This window comes from Habropoda laboriosa, unplaced genomic scaffold (assembly GCF_001263275.1).
Source record: "Habropoda laboriosa isolate 0110345459 unplaced genomic scaffold, ASM126327v1 scaffold5, whole genome shotgun sequence".
NCBI classification, from domain to species: Eukaryota; Metazoa; Arthropoda; class Insecta; order Hymenoptera; family Apidae; genus Habropoda; species Habropoda laboriosa.
In genome coordinates, this window is record NW_017100161.1 from 409,374 (window position 1) to 427,876 (window position 18,503).

At 39.3% G+C, this 18,503-nt stretch overlaps 2 protein-coding genes across 3 annotated transcripts in view; one reads left to right on the forward strand and one right to left on the reverse strand.

Annotated features, from left to right (window-relative positions):
• The first annotated feature begins 446 nt into the window (after window positions 1–446).
• On the forward strand, window positions 447–5,488 carry LOC108578373 (carcinine transporter-like). Its single transcript, XM_017941695.1, has 10 exons — window positions 447–495; window positions 792–1,058; window positions 1,368–1,563; window positions 2,373–2,631; window positions 3,376–3,568; window positions 3,684–3,789; window positions 4,284–4,389; window positions 4,455–4,667; window positions 4,927–5,102; window positions 5,266–5,488. The coding sequence occupies exons 1-10, from the start codon at window positions 485–487 to the stop codon at window positions 5,482–5,484; spliced, it is 1,746 nt and encodes a 581-aa protein (XP_017797184.1). The 5' UTR covers window positions 447–484; the 3' UTR covers window positions 5,485–5,488.
• Window positions 5,489–6,470: 982 nt separating this feature from the next.
• The window catches only part of LOC108578035 (carcinine transporter-like), a 44,783-nt gene continuing 32,750 nt past the window's right edge, over window positions 6,471–18,503 (reverse strand). For both annotated transcript variants that reach the window (XM_017941293.1, XM_017941284.1), the window contains exons 3-10: window positions 17,427–17,637; window positions 15,370–15,628; window positions 14,171–14,363; window positions 13,403–13,621; window positions 12,626–12,840; window positions 9,179–9,354; window positions 8,170–8,342; window positions 6,471–8,074 (exon numbers count right to left, since the gene is read on the reverse strand). In XM_017941293.1, coding sequence (XP_017796782.1) covers window positions 7,978–8,074; window positions 8,170–8,342; window positions 9,179–9,354; window positions 12,626–12,840; window positions 13,403–13,621; window positions 14,171–14,363; window positions 15,370–15,628; window positions 17,427–17,637 — 1,543 coding nt within the window. In that variant the 3' untranslated portion in view covers window positions 6,471–7,977. The remainder of the gene's footprint in view (window positions 8,075–8,169; window positions 8,343–9,178; window positions 9,355–12,625; window positions 12,841–13,402; window positions 13,622–14,170; window positions 14,364–15,369; window positions 15,629–17,426; window positions 17,638–18,503) is intronic.

Genomic DNA, 18,503 nt, shown 5'->3' on the forward strand with positions numbered 1-18,503 from the left:
CGAAAGGCAAGAAAGAAGAAGCGACTTCTGGTTCACCAATTCGTTAATTGAATCGAATCACAACAAGATAAAGCAAGACGTTCACGTCCCAACAGAGGCATCGTAACAGTCCCTACTACAAGAACTTTCTCCAGACGTTGGTTCGACACGGCTGTATCAGTCTTTTTAAAACCGTCCCGAGCGGCGACCGCGAAGAGCGTGCCTCGTTTAACAATTCAATTTCGTACGAAATCGCGTGTCACAAACCACTTGACTCCGCGGTGCACAATAATTGACCGTCGCTGGAACAAACACTTATACTTAATTTATCGTTTAAGTGAATTGAAAACTCGGCGAACCGGGCACACCGTGCAACCAAACCAACGGGACTTTTCCTCCACGGTTTCAGTACGTTTTCTGGCGTCTCCGCGGTTCGCCAATCTCTCGTCTACGTCTCTCCCATTCAACGAGATACCAAGGATCGTGATTCATTAAACGAGGAAACATGAATAACGGGTGAGAGCGCTGTTTCCGTCGCGAATAATCCTGCTTTTAATTCCAGAAGAGGACGTCTGTTGCGTAAATCGACCCAGCTCGTACTGTACCAGCATAATTCGCTCGAGTACTTCAACCTCGTCGAGCGCGCTATTTTTATTTTCTCTCGTTTCTGAGAACATTGTGCGTGTGCCTTTTGTCCTCGTCGAGCTACGATTACGACGTTCTCTTCGTAGAACAGTGATCCTTTTTTTTTTGTATCTTGTCTATCGGCGGATAACAGAGGTTTATAGGAAGATCGATGGATCGTTTTCCAGGGATATGAAGATGTCGAAGAATTTGCACAATTCGATAGGACCGACTGAAATGACAGCGCTCAGACCGAAATTAGAGACTTTCGACGATGTGTTGCCATATGTGGGAGATTACGGGAGATATCAATGGTTGTTGCTGTTGTCGTTGCTGCCCTACACCGCGATCTACGTGTTTCTGTATTTCTCGCAGTTCTTCATTACGATCATACCGACGGAACACTGGTGCAGGGTGGAGGAACTGATGCACTCCAATTTCACCGAAGAAGAGAGGTAACGTGGTACGGAAAAGTATAAATGGAGGAAAAGTGCGGAGGAAATTTTTGGGAAAGTTACGGAAGAAATCTCTCGTTGAATATTTTATAGTTGGAAGAAAAATGTCGATATAGGTTGAATTTTTCAAGCTTCGACACTTTGACTTTTTTGGGCTTTTTCACACCTTTGCTCCATATTTCGCGTGAGAATTGAGACGAATTTTGGATTTAACGAAATTTCAAATTTTCGAATGGTGGGCTTGTTGAAAGAAGAAACTTCGTTCGATCTATAATATTGGTTTAATCGAGTGTTTTATGGGATGTCCAGGATTCAGATAGCAATCCCGTCGTCGAGTGAATATCCCTATTACGACCAGTGTCACCGGAAGGACCTAAACTTCGCGGAACTTGCGAAGAGCGGGAAGGATCTACGCTCGTTGGAATTTCAGACGAACAAAACAGTGGAATGTACTCAATGGGAGTACAGTTTCACGCAGATTCCTTATGCTAGTATCGGAGTTGAGGTGAAGTATCCTTGAAGTATTTTGGAAATTCGTTCTACTTGCTCGCTTGATCAGAGTTCAACGAACTCTCTTGCCTATCTTTCACGCGAAAACCAATTCACTTGCATTGTATGACAAATTGATTCGTTAAATTTTCATTTTTCTTGTTTAAAAATTCTTCAAATTTAATCAAACAAAAAATCTTGCCTTTTTCCGTAAATGTTTTAATCCTGTCACATTCGTGGACGAGATATCTCTTATCTATTTTATTCGGTATTTTCAACTCGATGTCCTTTCACGTGAAAATTGAGAAATCTGAAAATTGAGAAATCGGAAAATTGAGAAACCGGAAAATTGAGAAATCGGAAAATTGAGAAATCGCGAAAAATCGAAAATTGAGAAATCTGAAAATTGAGAAATCGGAAAATTGAGAAACCGGAAAATTGAGAAACCGGAAAATTGAGAAACCGGAAAATTGAGAAACCGGAAAATTGAGAAACCGGAAAATTGAGAAACCGGAAAATTGAGAAACCGGAAAATTGAGAAACCGGAAAATTGAGAAACCGGAAAATTGAGAAACCGGAAAATTGAGAAACCGGAAAATTGAGAAACCGGAAAATTGAGAAATCGGAAAATTGAGAAATCGGAAAATTGAGAAATCGGAAAATCAAGTTGTGCAGTGTAAGTGACGGCGAATTGGACGATCGTCCAAAGCACTAAACGAGTAACTTCGAACGGCGAGGTATCTCGTTGGAAGAATTTCACGAGTGAAAAATCATAGAAAATTTTTTCTCTCTTTCACTGACTAACTCTTAGCCCTTGGTGATTAGCTAGATTGGGTATGCGACCGAGATTACCTCGTGTCATCGGCGCAGGCCATCCTCTTCTGCGGTTCCGTCGTCGGTGGCTTTTTGATTGGATGGATCGCGGATCACAAGGGTCGTATCCCTGCACTGATGGTCTGCAATACCATTGCCTTGTTCAGCTCGATCGCCACTGCAAGCGCGAACAGCTTTTGGTCCTTTGCTCTCTGTAGATTCCTCACTGGTCTCGCCTTTGACAGCTGTATCAACATGCCACTGATTATCGGTGAGTTTTTGGTAACATCGGAAAGAAAAAGAGTTCTCAACGATAAATCCAAGATTTATCAATTCCTCAAGCATCGTTAAACGTACTTTTTTTCACATACGATTATTCCACCAAGATGTCAATTCCCAGTGAATTAATCAGACTTCCAACAATTAACGTTCAAATTTCACGTATCAAACTTTCAGTTCGATTCATTTATTTATTTTTAACATAGTCCCAACGGTAATTTCAACAAATAAATAATATTAACCCTTTGCAATCGAGTGGCGACTGAGAAGCGACATTAAATAATTCTCACCTGGTAAATAATTAATCAAGACAGTGAGCAGATCTACGGGCCTCCATAAATTTCTTCACCACAGTGAAATAGAGAATACGTTGAATATTTAAATAAAACAACACAGTGTATTTCTACGTTAGTTTGAAAACATTTCAAAGATCCGATTTGCAATCTTTCCTACAACAAAATTACCTCCGAGTGCGAAGGGTTAAGATACAGAATGAAGCAGCTACAAGTCGCCTAAATTACCAGACAAATAACCAAAAGATCATCCGAGAAATGGTGAAGTAGTTGCACAATTAATACATTCGCATACAGTCTCGTTCGATATCAATTGCTCTTTGTTAACGGTAACCAGTTTCACTTGACAAATATTCCATCGATGTAATTGCTCTTAAGTGTATCTCGGAACGATAATCTGTTGTTCGCCGAATCATCATCATCGACTATCAATTATTTCACAGTGCTCGAGTATATGGCGATCTCGAAACGATCTCTGGTTGTCAATGTCGCATTTGGAATCTACGCCGCTGTGATCAGCACCTTGTTGCCCTGGATAGCGTACTATGTCGCCAGTTGGAGGTATTTCACTTACATCACCGCGTTACCGTTGTTATCCGTCGTTATTACACCGTGGATCCTCCCCGAAAGTGCTCGGTGAGTAGACACTTTCTCGATCGTACTAATCGTCTACAAATCTTCACCACCTGCTTCGATCTCTATGCAAATTCACAACACGTCCGATTGCTATCACGAATGTTTACTTTCCAAGGTGGTACGTTTCCAATGGAAAGACTGACAAGGTTATCGAGAAACTGCGAAGAATAGCAAGGATCAACCGCAGAAAGCCAGATCCGCGGATTTACGACGCGTTCGCTGTAAGTGTGACGATAGTGAACTTGAGAAGATTACGTGGATTGTTTCGAGAGAGGTGTCCATTGTATTTCAGATGATATATGCATTCCCCGTCATATTTTTTACAATTTCTTGCCTTTCTTCAATCTCGTCGAATCTTCTCTCTTCGTGCTGTAAGTGTGACGATAGTGAACTTGAGAAGATTACGTGGATCGTTTCGAGAGAGGTGTCCATTGTATTTCAGATGATTCCCCGTCATATTTTTTACAATTTCTTGCCTTTCTTCAATCTCGTCGAATCTTCTCTCTTCGTAAACTGTACTTACTCTTCTGTGTCTTTCTGTTGTTTATTGCCCAAAATTTTGCACCTCGGTGCTCTCAAATCTTTCCATTGTCTTCGCTTTTCTCACTTTTCATTACCCTTTCTCATCACTTCACACTGCTGCGCTCTCAAAACTTGTCAAGAGCACCTATATCGATCTTCCAAACGACGAGTTCCGTAATGAATATGATTACAGGCCAACTTGGAATCGTCGGGAAGACAGCGTGAAACAGCGACAGTGTTCGATTTGTTCAGATCACCGCGGCTGGCCAGGAACACCGTCCTTCTAGTCGTATTCTGGAAAGTATAATAAGAAAACAAGCTGTAACGAAGCTCGACGAATGACGACTGGTGTGATATTGCAGGTCTGTCATCGTGATATCGTTCGACGGTCACGTATATTCGTTGAAGCTGATCCAAAGCTCGGTGTTCGTCTCGTTTTCCATCGCTTGCGCCACAGAACTTCCGGCCGGTTTGTTGTTGGCTCTGTTGCTGGACCGATGGGGACGCAGACTCTGTGGATTCCTCACTCTGATAATAACTTGCGTGTTCAGTATCGCCGAACTGTTGTTGCATTCCAGTAAATCAACACTTCCATATATTTTCGTCAACTTTCAAACGAACATTGAGACGTGTTAAAAATGATCAACCCCTTAACGTTCACATTTTTCTCAGCTCTTGATACGCTAAAAAACGATCAATTTCGTTGTTTCTTCTTTTTTTTCAAATTATTTCCTAGGCGTGTAGAAATAAGTTTCTCTAACGTGAAAATAACCTTACGAATGTTTCGACACTCGTCAATCCTCACCGACACACTCTGTACAATATTTATTTCACAGATATCGCTAAATTGGTGATGTCAGTGATGTCGCGATTTTGCCTAAACATGGCGGCCAACGTTGGACTACAATACGCGGCGGAAATTTTGCCGACACCCGTTAGATCCCAAGGTGTATCGTTGATTCACATTTTTGGAGTAATAGCTCACACCTTGGCGCCGTATGTAATCGACTCGGTAAACAAATTTACCTTACTAACGTTCAAAATTTACGACACTGTTCTAGAAAACATTTCTCTTCGAGGAATAATTTCCTAAGATACTTCTCATCGGAGAAACTTCATTTGAAACAAAAATTCACACCGCGTGTCTAATCTGAATTTCATTGGGACTTTGCCAGACCGCAATTTGGAAAGGATTCCCAATGCTGATCATCGGAACGATGTCTTTCATCGGAGCCGCGTGTGTCCTGTTTCTACCGGAAACTGTCGGACGTAGCCTTCCGCAGACCATCAAACAAGGCGAAGAATTCGGAAAGGATCAAAGTTTCTGGTCGTTACCATCTCAGGAGAAATCACAATTCGACGGACGTCGACGTTACAACTCTTGCGAACAATAATTCATCTAATTTACATTCCAACTTCGATGGAAACGCGAATTCTACCTGTTCGCCGAATTCGTCGGAGCGAAAACAATTTACGGCGGATCAACGTGATGATTTTTATACGTGAAAATCGAACCTCTGTGTTCCTACGTTTATTCGTAATTTTATCTCTAATTTTATCTGTAAGCATGCTCGTGACTCTTAACGATCTATTCTGCCTCGCGGTACGCGGAGCAAGAACGAGCCTATAACTTGTGTTCCTATACAGTTTTCATTATTACATTTTAATGTTTATTTTTAACATTAATTTCGCGATCCAGTGGTTGGTGCTACTTTCACGATTACTATTGCCACAAATGTTTTTAAAATTGTCGCTTCGTTCGAACGTGCGCATTTCAATCATTTTTATCCGACAAAAAGGAAACACATTTAGTCGTGAAAGCAGAAACAAAGAAATGTAACATATCTTAAAATAACGATTTAGACAAAATTCCTCTTTTGTATTGTATATCGTCGTTGATCGATTGAAATCAAACTTGTTAAAATTAAGATGGAAGAAGATTTTAAGCGTTTATTAAAATTCTTCGTCAAGCACCAACTGCTCCAACTCATTTATCCAATTTAATTTCTAAGATTTTTCTTTAAGGAGAGAAGGGAAGTTCGAGCGACTTCGTTTCCATGATCTAAGGAAAGAGAAGAATATTGTAAGCAAATTGTGCCATCGTATGACGATCAATGTTCGTCGTTGTGCCAATAACCACGCAATCAATCGGGAAAATATACACCTGTCTCACGTTTGTTTCACTCACACCTATACTATAATATATATGTATGTATATAGGATCATTCCGATGAAATAAAACTCCGGACAAGCCGACGACGTTAAGAAATAATTCTTATTTTTATTAGCACACACATCACACGCATCGTCCTTACGATCCAACTAAAACGCTAAGATACCTTCTAAAATTAAATATACATCAATGCTCGATGATCCTCGCGAGTTCACCACTCAACGTTTAGCCTGGCTTTGTCTTACAATTACGATCATTACAATAGACAAAAGTTACACTTTAATTACAAGGTGTCGCGTGTGAATTCTTTCTATATCGAACTACGACGAATTCTTTCTTGTACTTTCTCTATACGATATTGGAGGTTCCAACGATTAGTGTATGTACATATAACAGAGTTGAATCGCTAAAAAGTGAGGAATGTCTCTCAGAAGAATATCTCTGCGACTCTGAGAAACGATCGCGTGTCAGAGAAACATTTCTTTCGTTTTTTTTTTTCTTTTCAATAGCGAAGAGTAAAGAGTGGAATAATCTATGTAGTATAGATTCATCGGTGGATTTTCGTTGAATCGAAGCCTGGAAGCAGGTACCTAGTCTCATAAGTACGCGAATGAGCCTAACATCTAGAATCATCGCTGGGGAATGACACATATTGAGCATTCGGGATGAACGAAGGACCGAAAGGAACAAGCTTGGATGAAATACAGGGTGTCTGAGTATAAACTGATTTCTATATTTTCAACGTTTCTCCCATGGTTAAAGAGAAAGTAGGATTCTCAGGTTTATGCAGAGACACCCTGTACATCCGTATCTCTTCGCGGATGAGAATTTCTATCTAAGAATATTTATAGTCGAGCTCGTGACGAAGTTTCGATCTTGGTTAATGTAGAACCTTTAAAACTCCGCGAAATTCATCGCATTGCGATTTCTAAAGGGTGTTTCGTGTCATGTGACACTGTATTCTTTTTTTAATTCTTCTTAATACTGAAGTAGAAAAGAAAGGCGTCGACGTTGAAGATTCTCCATCTGATCTTTGCAGCGTTGAACGAAGAAACGAAAGACGAGAAACCGTGTTTCATTTGAGCAAACGCCTAAGCAACTTCGGTTCAAAAGGTCGATCGAACCTCTCCAACTCGAGCTTACAGATACAAAGTATCGACGATTTCGAAGTAAACGAGACAAGTTGATGGTTCTTTTGGCTCTATTTTACATCTCGAATCTAGCGACAAATTCACCGCAAATCGTGTTTCGTCGATTCGATCTTACAACTTCCTCATCGTTTGGAACTTCGATGAAAGAAACTTTCAAGCTTCGTCGATATTTATGTATATGTAGTATGTAAAAAAAAGAAGAAAAAAATAGTTCTTTTCTCTCAAGTTTTCAGTAACAAAATCGTATAAATACTGTAATAGATTTAATACACGCGTTCAATACTGAGTTCAATTGTTCTCTTACCACATGCCGAATATGTTTCTTTCTCTCTTTCTTTTTTAATTAATCAATACGTAGCTGTATATACCTCGCAGAATCAGATGTTTCTCTTGTCTCTTTCACTACGCTGCAAACGTTCACGTTTCTTCTATACGCCTCTCAACAGCTCTCTCTCTCTCAATATGTTCACGATACCTTAACATCTAGCATCACACTCGCACGTTTTTAATAACTAAGTGTATTTACAAAGGATTTGGCAAGTTTCACACGACTCGACCAGTCGCTATAATCTAGTGCAGTCCATCTTTTGAACACTGCCGGTGAAGGCTGGATTCGACAGACCTTTCTTCTTTCTGGAAGATTTCTTTAGCATCTTGCTTCTGTAACATTTCAACGAGACAATTTTGTTCAGCGAATTTCTATAGCAGAAAGGGAGATGCTTTTCGTTATAAATCGATGGAATAACGGTACTTACGAAGATACACAGGGGATCCACCAGAAGCTTTGCTCTTTGCCAAAGTCGTTACCTTCTTGAAGAGTCTCCGGAAGATCCTGATTCAGGGTCTCCGGTAGACCAAGGGTCAAGAAAGCGTGCCCGAAAGACAATAGTCCGAGAGCAACCAGAGGTAGAGCTGGATCTATGTCGGCCTGAATAATGTAACAATGATCAACATTTTTTTTTTAAGTACCAATATGAAGGTTTTTAAAGATTTATCGGATTTTCTTTGTTATTGTGTATTTTCACATTTCCATCGTTTCTTTGTATTTCACATTAGGTGATAAATTCGTGTCGAGTTTTATTTCCAACGAACCTTTAAATTTGATAATAAAAACGCAGGTACTTTCTCATTCCACAAATCTTTTCTACTTCTTTGTTGATATAAGATCATTAGCATTTCCTTGGATAATTCGTTAAAATAGTTTTCACTTTCGGCACGAACTTATGGTCCGAAAAACGGCCAAAAGTAACAGATAAAAAGGTGAATATCAAGAATCCCAAAATTGTGTAAAATATTTGTAAAAAGAGGTGATTTCTTTTTTCAAAATTTTTAAAATATTCAATTTCGGATCCACACTGTGTAAATCTGAGAATTGAACCTCTCGAGAGAGGCACTGTACTTTCTGACACAAAGACAGCTATTTTCCTTTCGATACTCTTCTCAAAACACAGTGTCTAGGGAACGAAGAAAAAGAAGGAGAAAAGAAGCAAACGTGTTTTCCCCTTCAACGACAAAACGGACCATTTTTTAATGGAATTTTTCAAAGAACTTCTCAACTCTTTCATCGCCAACTTTTCAGCGAGAAGCGTAGAAAGGATTTCGTATTTCACATTCCATGAATCGCAAGGTCGTTTTCTTTCGCGTCCAGGAAACTGTTCGCGAGACGAGCACAGATTATTAATCTCCATTGTGAAATATAAGAAACGATCATTCTCCTTTGCTCGGAAAACAGACAATTTCTCCGAGATTCATCTTCACTCTTACCAGGTAGATTATGTACGGTCCCAAAATATGAGCGACGTAGCCGATTATATGGATCAAAGATACACCTTGCGCTCTCACCACTGTAGGCAGCATCTCCGCAGCGTATTGGAAACCGATATTCGCCGCGATATTCACTCCAAGACGCGCAATGATCGCCATGGTGACCGTTGGCGCACCTTGAACAAGTTGAGAAATATGTAAATGCCGGGAACGTCGCATTCCAAGCGCGATGCGCGAGCTTCGTGTGCTCCCTGGTCCAATTAAAAACCAAATACCATCCCATCTCGAAATACTCTTCGAGCGATTAACCCTTTGGACTTACCCTTCGTCGGATGTGACTCGACGTAAGTTTTGTTCATTCGTCATTCATGAATGAAGTAATTTTTAAACTGCCAGTTTAAATATGTATCATATTTTGCACAATATTCCTTTTTTTACCTGGACGAGCAATAGAGACACATATATACGACCCTTAACCCTTTAACCCAGTAGTTCTCAACCTGTGCTCCGTAAACATTTCGAAAGTGTTTCGCGGTTGTTCGCGGAGTATTTGTAAAGAGAAGTCTTAGCCGGCACGGTCCGTCAATTGCTTCATTACAGTAAAAATTTCGAACACTCTACACCCTACATCCGGACACCACATGAAACAGATCCTCGACACCAGTAATCCTATGTACACAGCAATATAACAAATCTATGTAACAACAATTTCCCCACTTCCGCACCATCAGACAGACACCCCTCAAGCATCCCGAAAAAATCAATCACAACACACACCTAGTTAATAAAAGAGCGAACATAGACACTCGAAAAAAAGAACTCGTTTAGCTTTCGAAGCGCACGCAACAGTTATAACACACTCGACTTTAGTGGAACTCTGGACATTAGTTTATCGGGAGAGAGCGACGCGAAATATATTTTGTAATATTTTGAGCCGCATCAGCGGTAATTGGATAAATTGCAAGGTATTGCTATTGTTATCGTACGTAAAATTACCGTCTGTGTGTGAAAGATGCTTCAGATTTATTTACTTACAAATGAGAAAACCATTTGAAAATTTTAGGAGAAACATATTTAACTTGCTCCTGATTTACTATAGACAACAAACTTATTTCATTTTAATAGTAAGCGTTCCGTCAGAAAATTTGACTCACAATAGGGTTCCGCACTTTAGAAAAGGTTGGGAACCACTGCTTTAACCTATAACAACTGGTGGCAGAGATTCTGGTCCTAATGTGACGAAAATGGTTACGTTGATAAGAAAAATGAAACCTAATCCTAACTTTCCTTTTAATTTGTAACACTGAGGATTACTGAATGTAATTAATCTGTAACAGATTACCTTTTGTTACTTGAATACAGTATTAAAACAGAAAATGGCTGACGCTTAGATGCATCGTCAGAAAAGAAATCATACGTTAAGGGGTTAATGCTATTTTCGATATAATTAGTGAAAAAATTTCGGTTCCTTTCGAAGTGCATTTCAAATAAAATTCTTGAAGTAATAGGGAGTTATTGAGAAGAAAATTAAAAAAAAAGAATTTCGAGTTCAAATCATCTAAGCTTGAACTCTGTTCACCAGAGAATCGAGAGTATTTTAAAGTTCCCTTATCAACGAAAGATAGTTATTAATACACTGTCGTTTAACATTCACCGACTTATTCGGAACGCTCTTTCTTTCGATAAGCAAGCAAGTTCATTTAACCAGTTTCCATGGAAGAGGTCAAGGATTTCGCTTGTTCTGTAATCTTTACGTAAGAGGAATTTAATTAGTTGGAACAGTTTATCTCATGTTTGAACGAAAGGAGAAAAGTAGACGGGTAAAAAAGTACAATTGAATAATTGACAGACTCGTGGCACAGATTCTGGTGAATGTGCGATAAAAAAGAGTGCTGTTAGTAAGAAACAGTCAGTTTAATTCCAACTTTTTTTTTTTTAAAGAAAATGAAAACAGATCAATCAGTTCAAATAATATCCACTATTTTTTATGCCATTTTTCTGGGTAGCTTGAGAACTCCACCGCGATAGAGTCTCGCCGGCTTTGAATTAATTATGCGAATAGAGTCGTAAAGAATTCATTTCCACGCCTAATAATTCATCTATAATATATTAGCTTTTTTTTACTTAATATAGCAGAAAAAAGTGAGCAGAAAAATCGTCAAATGAAGTATTTGAATTGCCGATAAAATGGAAATTTCAAAGGATTTATCTCTGCTGCAATGTTGGAATTACAGGTTATTGGTCGACTTTTAGGAGAGTAGATACAGGAGAGAGTAGGATTCTGTGAATGCTAAGGTACGTTTGATCAGTGTAACTAAACACTGGCCAAGTGTGTCAGTCTGGTCAGTGTGTTTGGTTAGCTGTGAAATCGAGGAAGAGTGTTTATTCCACGTTATCAGGGTTTCGATGATTTCTTCGAATGCACGTGGAGATTTCTGGCTGACGTTAGCTAGACGTAAAAGATAGAAAGAACGAATCGAATCTGCAAACAGAGAGTGTAATTTTGCACAATTTTTATTCAAACACTGTCCATTATTCCGAACCCTTTCAGGAACCATTTTTAATACAGACATCGCTACTCTTCCATCTTCAACAATCTCATAAAAAATCTCGATTTATCTTCTCTCTGATACACATAAAAATTTCCATTTATCTTCACCCTCGTCGAATAATAAAAAAAATTACTCTACTATACAGTCAGGGACAGAAATACGTGGACACCCTTCGAAACAGAATAAATCTTTTAGAAATTGGACCAGACGACTTGAGTTCTTTGAAAACGTTACGATTAGTTTACCGCAATACACGACGTGTGAAAAAGTTTTTGAAAATTCGACGCAACTGTGACTGGAATAAATCTACAAAACGTATTTTTCAAATTTTCATTGCGAGCTGAAAATAAGAAAGTTGTAAAAAGCGACTTTCGTTATTTCCTTCGCGATTCCGACAGACTTGAATATTTTCAAAAATTTGTTTACACGTCATACAGTAAAGTAATTCCAACTTCCGTAAAAATCTCAAATCGTTCGGTCCGACTTTAACCCTCTCACTGCTTTTCGAAAGTTTGTCCTTTGCGCGCTTCCACCTTAGCAAAAGAAACTTAGAAACGACAAATTCTAGAATTTCAACATTCAAATATTTCGAAAATCGCAGCGAAGGGGTTAAAAAAAAGTCACTCTACCTCGCAGCGTGTCCACGCATATTTCTTTCCTTGGTTATGCGCTTGTACAAAATCGTTCAATCTTTTACAACTGCGTAAAATCTGCTTTTTACCGTGAATCGATAAAACAGGAATTTCTCTATCAGATTCCACCCGTCTTCTCAATGTCTCTCCTCGTATATTATTGGATAATTTCCATTGACAAGTGATCCATCAAACAGACGGAGAGAAAAAAGAAGAAGAATGAAAGAGGAGGGGAAAAAGAAAGAAAGAAGAAAAAAACTTACCATGAGGGGTGCTTAGGGCAAGAAAAGAGAAAACGCCACAGAGGAACATCGACGCGAAACCCATCCATCGTCTTCCCCATCTGTCGAGGAAGACGGCGAGCAGAATGGCGGCCGGAAGTTCCGTGAGTGAGGCCAGCGAGAACGACATGAAGACGTCAGGATCGAGAAGTTTCATGTTCCATACGTGGCCGTCGAATACCCACACCATAAGCAGCCTAGAAATAGAGTCGATCGAGATTTATTAATATCGAGTGTCACACGTCCAACATTATCCTCGATCGCTCTCTTCGCTATGTACATACATAAAAGTGTTTAATACACTTGTTTAATATTTATGGCGACATAATTTACGTCCTACTCATGGTAATTTACCTCTACTTCGACATAATTCTCTGTGAAAATAGAGGATCATTAATATGGATGACGCGAAGGATGAGTGGATTTTACAGTTAAACTTTATGAAATTATAATTAATTCTTTTTTTGAAAAGTGTAACTTTGCTTTTACACATCGATCCTTTTTTTCTGTTTTTCAAAGCAATTTCGAAGAGGTGCGATGTTAATCACTAGACTGTGGATTTTTATGCGTTTATGGAAAATTTGGAGGCACAAAAGTACACGGAATGTAATAATAAATACGAAATATAGTACTCGTTATAATTTACCGAGTGAATAATTGCCTATCTAGATTCGACAAAAATATGAATTTGCGTAAAAATTCACAATCTATTAATTACCAATGAAAATAAACAAAGAAGAGATCAAACTTTTCTCTCACCAATAAATGACAAGCATGATGGTGATACGACCGAGTCGTGGCAACTTGAACAGATGCAGGACGGTGTACTGATTGTGCGACTGGTCCTTCTCGTTCATAGATCTGCAGCTCTTTTCGAACTCGTCGAATATCTCCTGCTTCACCTCTTTCCCGTTCACTTTCGCGAACTTCTTCAACATCTCGATCGCTTTGTCGATCTTCCCGCTGGTGATGTACCAACTACGCGAGGACACGAAAGCAGGGAAACGTTGTGAAACCACGACCAAAGAAAATTTTCTATTTCTAATTTCTATCTGTCGACAGGATGACTCGTTTTTCTCTATTTCGAACGCTGTACCGTGTACCCAGAGTTGTCGAACTCGTTTCAAAAACGACAATCTCATTCGGCGCAGCAAAAAACGCAGCGTTTAATCGCGGATAAGAAGTTAACCTTGCGAATTCTTCGCTGCTCGTTCGAGAGAGGAGTTAATTTTGAAATTATGCTGGCACAGAGAAATTAGTTAATAAAAAGTGAGAAAAAAATATGAATTAACAGGCTTTCGACGTGCCAACGAAGGTACACAGGAGTTTCTCAGAAATGGAGACTTCGTTAAAAGAGAAATGTTCGCGTAAAATCTGTGCAAAGGAAGACTAAAGTAGAAAGAATTATTATCGATATGTTTCTATCGACTTTTTCCGCGTGAATTACCATATCTCGTTAATTTTGCGGTTCGAATGAAACAAAAGTGTGGAATTTATCTAAAAAAATGAAATTATTTTAAAAATTACCGTGCACTTTCGGGAACGATCCACGGCGCTAACAAGGCAAACACCATAGGACACGCGGTGACTATGCTGAGGATCCTCCAATTCGCGATCCAGTAAGCGATCCATGGCAGAAGACTCGCTGCTGCAGCGAAATAAAGACCGAAAGACATGTTCGCCACCAGTGTTCTGTATTTCGGGCCGACATACTCGATCACTGTAACGAGATTTACGACATCGTTATTTGATTATAGCGAAGAGTACATACGCGATTAAATGGCTGTAAATGTGAACATAAATCATTCCTCCTGCCAAAAAGTTTCCTTATTTATTTTCGTCTTTTGGTAGAAGTATGCAATTTCCTTGTTTCGTGATTCATTTGTTTTTCTTCTTTCGATAAAGTGTAGCAGTGTGGTTTTGGGATTAAGTTCGTTCTATACGTGTTTGACGAGAGGGATATGACATAAAGTATCGTCAAATTATCGGGAGTATTCTAAAAAGAATTTAAACGAATTTGAATGTGAAACTCAATTGTTCTATATACGAAATAATTATGAGATTGTTATTGCAGACTATTGGTCATAGAAGTAATTCAAAGATCGGAGTTCCGATATACTCGAAAATTGAAAAATTTAAATTCCAATGTACTCAGAAATTTAAGTTCTAATCTACTCGAAAATTGAAAAATTTTTATTCCAATATACTCGATAATTAAAAAATTTTTATTCTAACGAAATTCCAAGTAAGTAAGGCAATTTTATTCAATTTCACAACTAGATCTAAGAAACTTTGCTAGACAATAATTGTCAAAAAATATATTCCTTCGCAGTATTCACTCTAATACCTCACAAATCATATAAATTGACAAATTTACAAATATTTCGTCTCCCAAATTAAAGCCTTATCTGAACGAAGAAAGAAGAAGAACCTCGGTGTTCTCCAGATTATCGTTCAACGACGTCGTTCAAGCTCAACAAACCTCTTTCCAGCAAACTCGTTTCACCGTTAATCGTTACATAAAAACCACGTTACCAATCCATCACACTATTATAAATCACAGTTCGCTCGTTCCATTTTTCTCTCTCTCTCTCTCTCCACGCGTTAATTGCTTGTTTTCGTTCGTAATTCATTTTCCATGACTCATGCTCGTTCCATTTTTCTCTCTCTCTCTCTCCACGCGTTAATTGCTTGTTTTCGTTCGTAATTCATTTTCCATGACTCACCGATGATGAAGAGCACGTTGAAGCAGTTGTCGAAGGAAGTACCGACGACCAATCGCGCCAGACAGAAGCTCCAGAAGCTGTTGCAGAACGCGGTGCCAATGGAAGCGATGAAACCAACCGCGTTGCACGCGACCAACGCTGGAATTCGGCCATGACGGTCGGCTATGTAGCCGAATATCAGCCCGCCAAGCATGCTGCCCACGAAGAAGGCAGACTGGGCTGCCGAGCCGAGGAATGCATGGTCGCAGACCCACTCCAGCTAAGTAGAAAAAGGGGCTGCGTTATAGCGGAGTCGATTAAGAATCCAAGGGAGTGCAACGAAGAGCCGAAGAACGAACGATTTGTGTGCGTGTTTTGTAGGAATCGATGGAAAAATTTTGAGGGACCCCTAACGGGAATCGAACCCGGGACCTTCGGCTAGTAGGCAGAGGCTTTGCGCGCTACGCCAACCACACCCTCTGTATTCTCCCTTCGAGGTTTCCTATTTGAGTACGGAGGCCCGGATACTACAGTTTTAAAGTGGAAAAAGGGCTGCCTTACAGTGGAGTCGATTATGCTCGGAGTGAAAATATCGCGAAATCGTGGAAATTGTAGAAATCGAAGGGAGGAAGCTGAGGAATGGACGATTTGTGTATCTTGGATATGGTACAATTGAATAATTTAATTTTCATTATTTTCTAACGATTTAAATCTTCGATCTTACGAAATATCTACTTTTTACACGCGAAATTTTTAATAACAATTATGCTCAGGGCTGTGAAAGCCTTAAATCTACGATTGAATTCGAGGAAGATTTGAAAAGTACGAGGGTCATTCGACGAGTGGTATTTCTGTTATTAATTTAGAAGGGTTGTTTAAAAAATTGAAGAGTTAGGATAAATTGGGTTGGGAGGTTCTACCACATTCGCTTTACAGTCCAGATCTCGCCCCGTCAGATTTCTTCAGGCTTGATTCCCCTCTTGTGGAATCAAGTTTCACAGAAACGAACAAGTGGAAACCAATGTGCAAAACTGGCACAGACAAAGAGTTTCTTTGCTGCTGGTATAGGAAAGCTAGTAGAACGATGGGACAAGTGTGTAATTGTGTGGAAAAATTGATAAATTGTGAGATTTATTGAATAAATGATATTAGAACAACAGCTGTCTGTCTCTTTTGTACTTTTTATGTTAATTTTCTTTTTCTATTGGGAAGCAATTATTTCTTTCGCTTGAGTGTAATTATTTTCGTAATTAAAGAAAAAGTAGTAGAATTAATTACTCTTAATTATATTTTACTTTGTGTTAACTAAGAGCTTTTTTTTTTAGTTACATATGAGTAAGAGTGTTTGAAAAGCCATTATTATATTATTTTCCAAAACATACGCAATTTTGCCTTAATGCTTGCCTAGCTTTTAAGCGTTTCGTAATGTTACAGATATCGTAATCTCTTCTGCCAAAGTGCATTAGCAGTAAAGAATGACGAGCTTAATTTTACGTACTGCTCTAAACGAGCTCTGATATAAAGCAGCCAGTACAATAAGTAATTACACCTACGTCTAGGCTTGTACAGTCAACAAGGACACTTTTTCTAAATGGTTGCGTTATTCTCGGTCGTCGAGCAGCTTCAGAAAATTGCACTCGGAATATTCAGCGAACGATGGTCGAAAAAATTTGAAAGATTCCTTAACTTATCGAGAATTGTGTGAACTTTATGTTAAGACGAGGAAACTTCGAATTTTTCAGCACTCAAGTTACCAGTTTTTAAATTTTCAAACGTTCAAAATTTCGAAGTTTTAAAGTTTCAGAGTTTCAAAGTTTCAAATCTTCAAACTCTCCAACTTTCAAAGTTTCAAATCTTCAAACTTTCCAACTTTCAAATTTTGAAACTTTCGATCCTTCAAACTTTCCAATTTTCAAACTTTCAAATCTTCGAACTTTCAAATTTTCAAATTTCTAAACTTTCGACCCTTCGAACTTTCAAACCTCCAAATTTTCAAATTCTCAAGCTCAAAATTTCGATCAATTTCCAGCAAAACTTTTCTCCTATCTGAGCAGAATAGAAAGTATTTGAGAACTCACCTCGACAGCTATCGACTTGTACGGTATCATCGTATGATTAAACGTCCATCCATTCTGACACGGTTTGATCGGCCAGGATGGGTCCGACTGTCTGATACCTTTCTCCAATATTTCAGTGTAGTTCACATTGTACATGTTGCATCGTGAAAACGCGGTCGCTCCTTCGATCTTCAGCTCTTCCGTCGACGCTGGAGGTATTGCTAAAGCGATCCTACGCAAAAATAGAATTGCACATGTTACTTCCATAACCACCATAAAACTTCAACCTACAAAACCAACAAGAACCACAACTCTCAACATCTCCATTTCAAATCTCCAAAAATCTTCCTTCCCTCGAGCCCACGTAACCCCAAAATTCACAAAAATGTCGCACAGTTCAACTCTCAAAAAATCTCGTCTCATCGTACACAAACAATTACACTGAAAAAACATCGAGAGAAGAGGGGAAAAAAACGAAACGTGGAGCGTTAGAAATAGACAGAAAAGTGAAGGTGAAGGACGCTTAAGTCTCATCGCATACACAGACACTTCGATTGTGTACAGATTTAATTGGCAGATCGTGGCACGTTTCGGTGTGTCTATTCCCAGGCGAATAAACGCCGCGCGGAGATGCAAAGCTGTTGCTCGAAACAAGAAAGAATTTCCTAGCCTGGCCAGTTCGCGGAACGTCGACGTCTAGAATCTGCCGGAGGTCGTCGACCAAACTGGTTTCCGACGATCCATCGAACGCTTAGGAAATCACCGAGTGTACGCATAGTTTCGCGTTTGCCAGTTGTGATTCAGTGGGGAAAACACAGGACGGTTTTCCACGATTGACACGACGACGCGTGAAAAGTTCTAGAGCAAGAAACGATTCCTTGGAATCGAGCCACAGAGATCGTGTATTTGCTACGTTTTCCTTTCACCAGTGATTCCCAAGCGTTCTTAGAAACGAGACACACGGAAGTTCCCGTTTGTCGACGGTCGGCTAAGAACGACAGTAGACGTTCGTTTCGAGTGATTTGTTGGAAAGAATGAAAGTTGTTGCATTGCTAATATTACGATACAAAGTAGGAAATTGTCGTGGAATTGATAAGC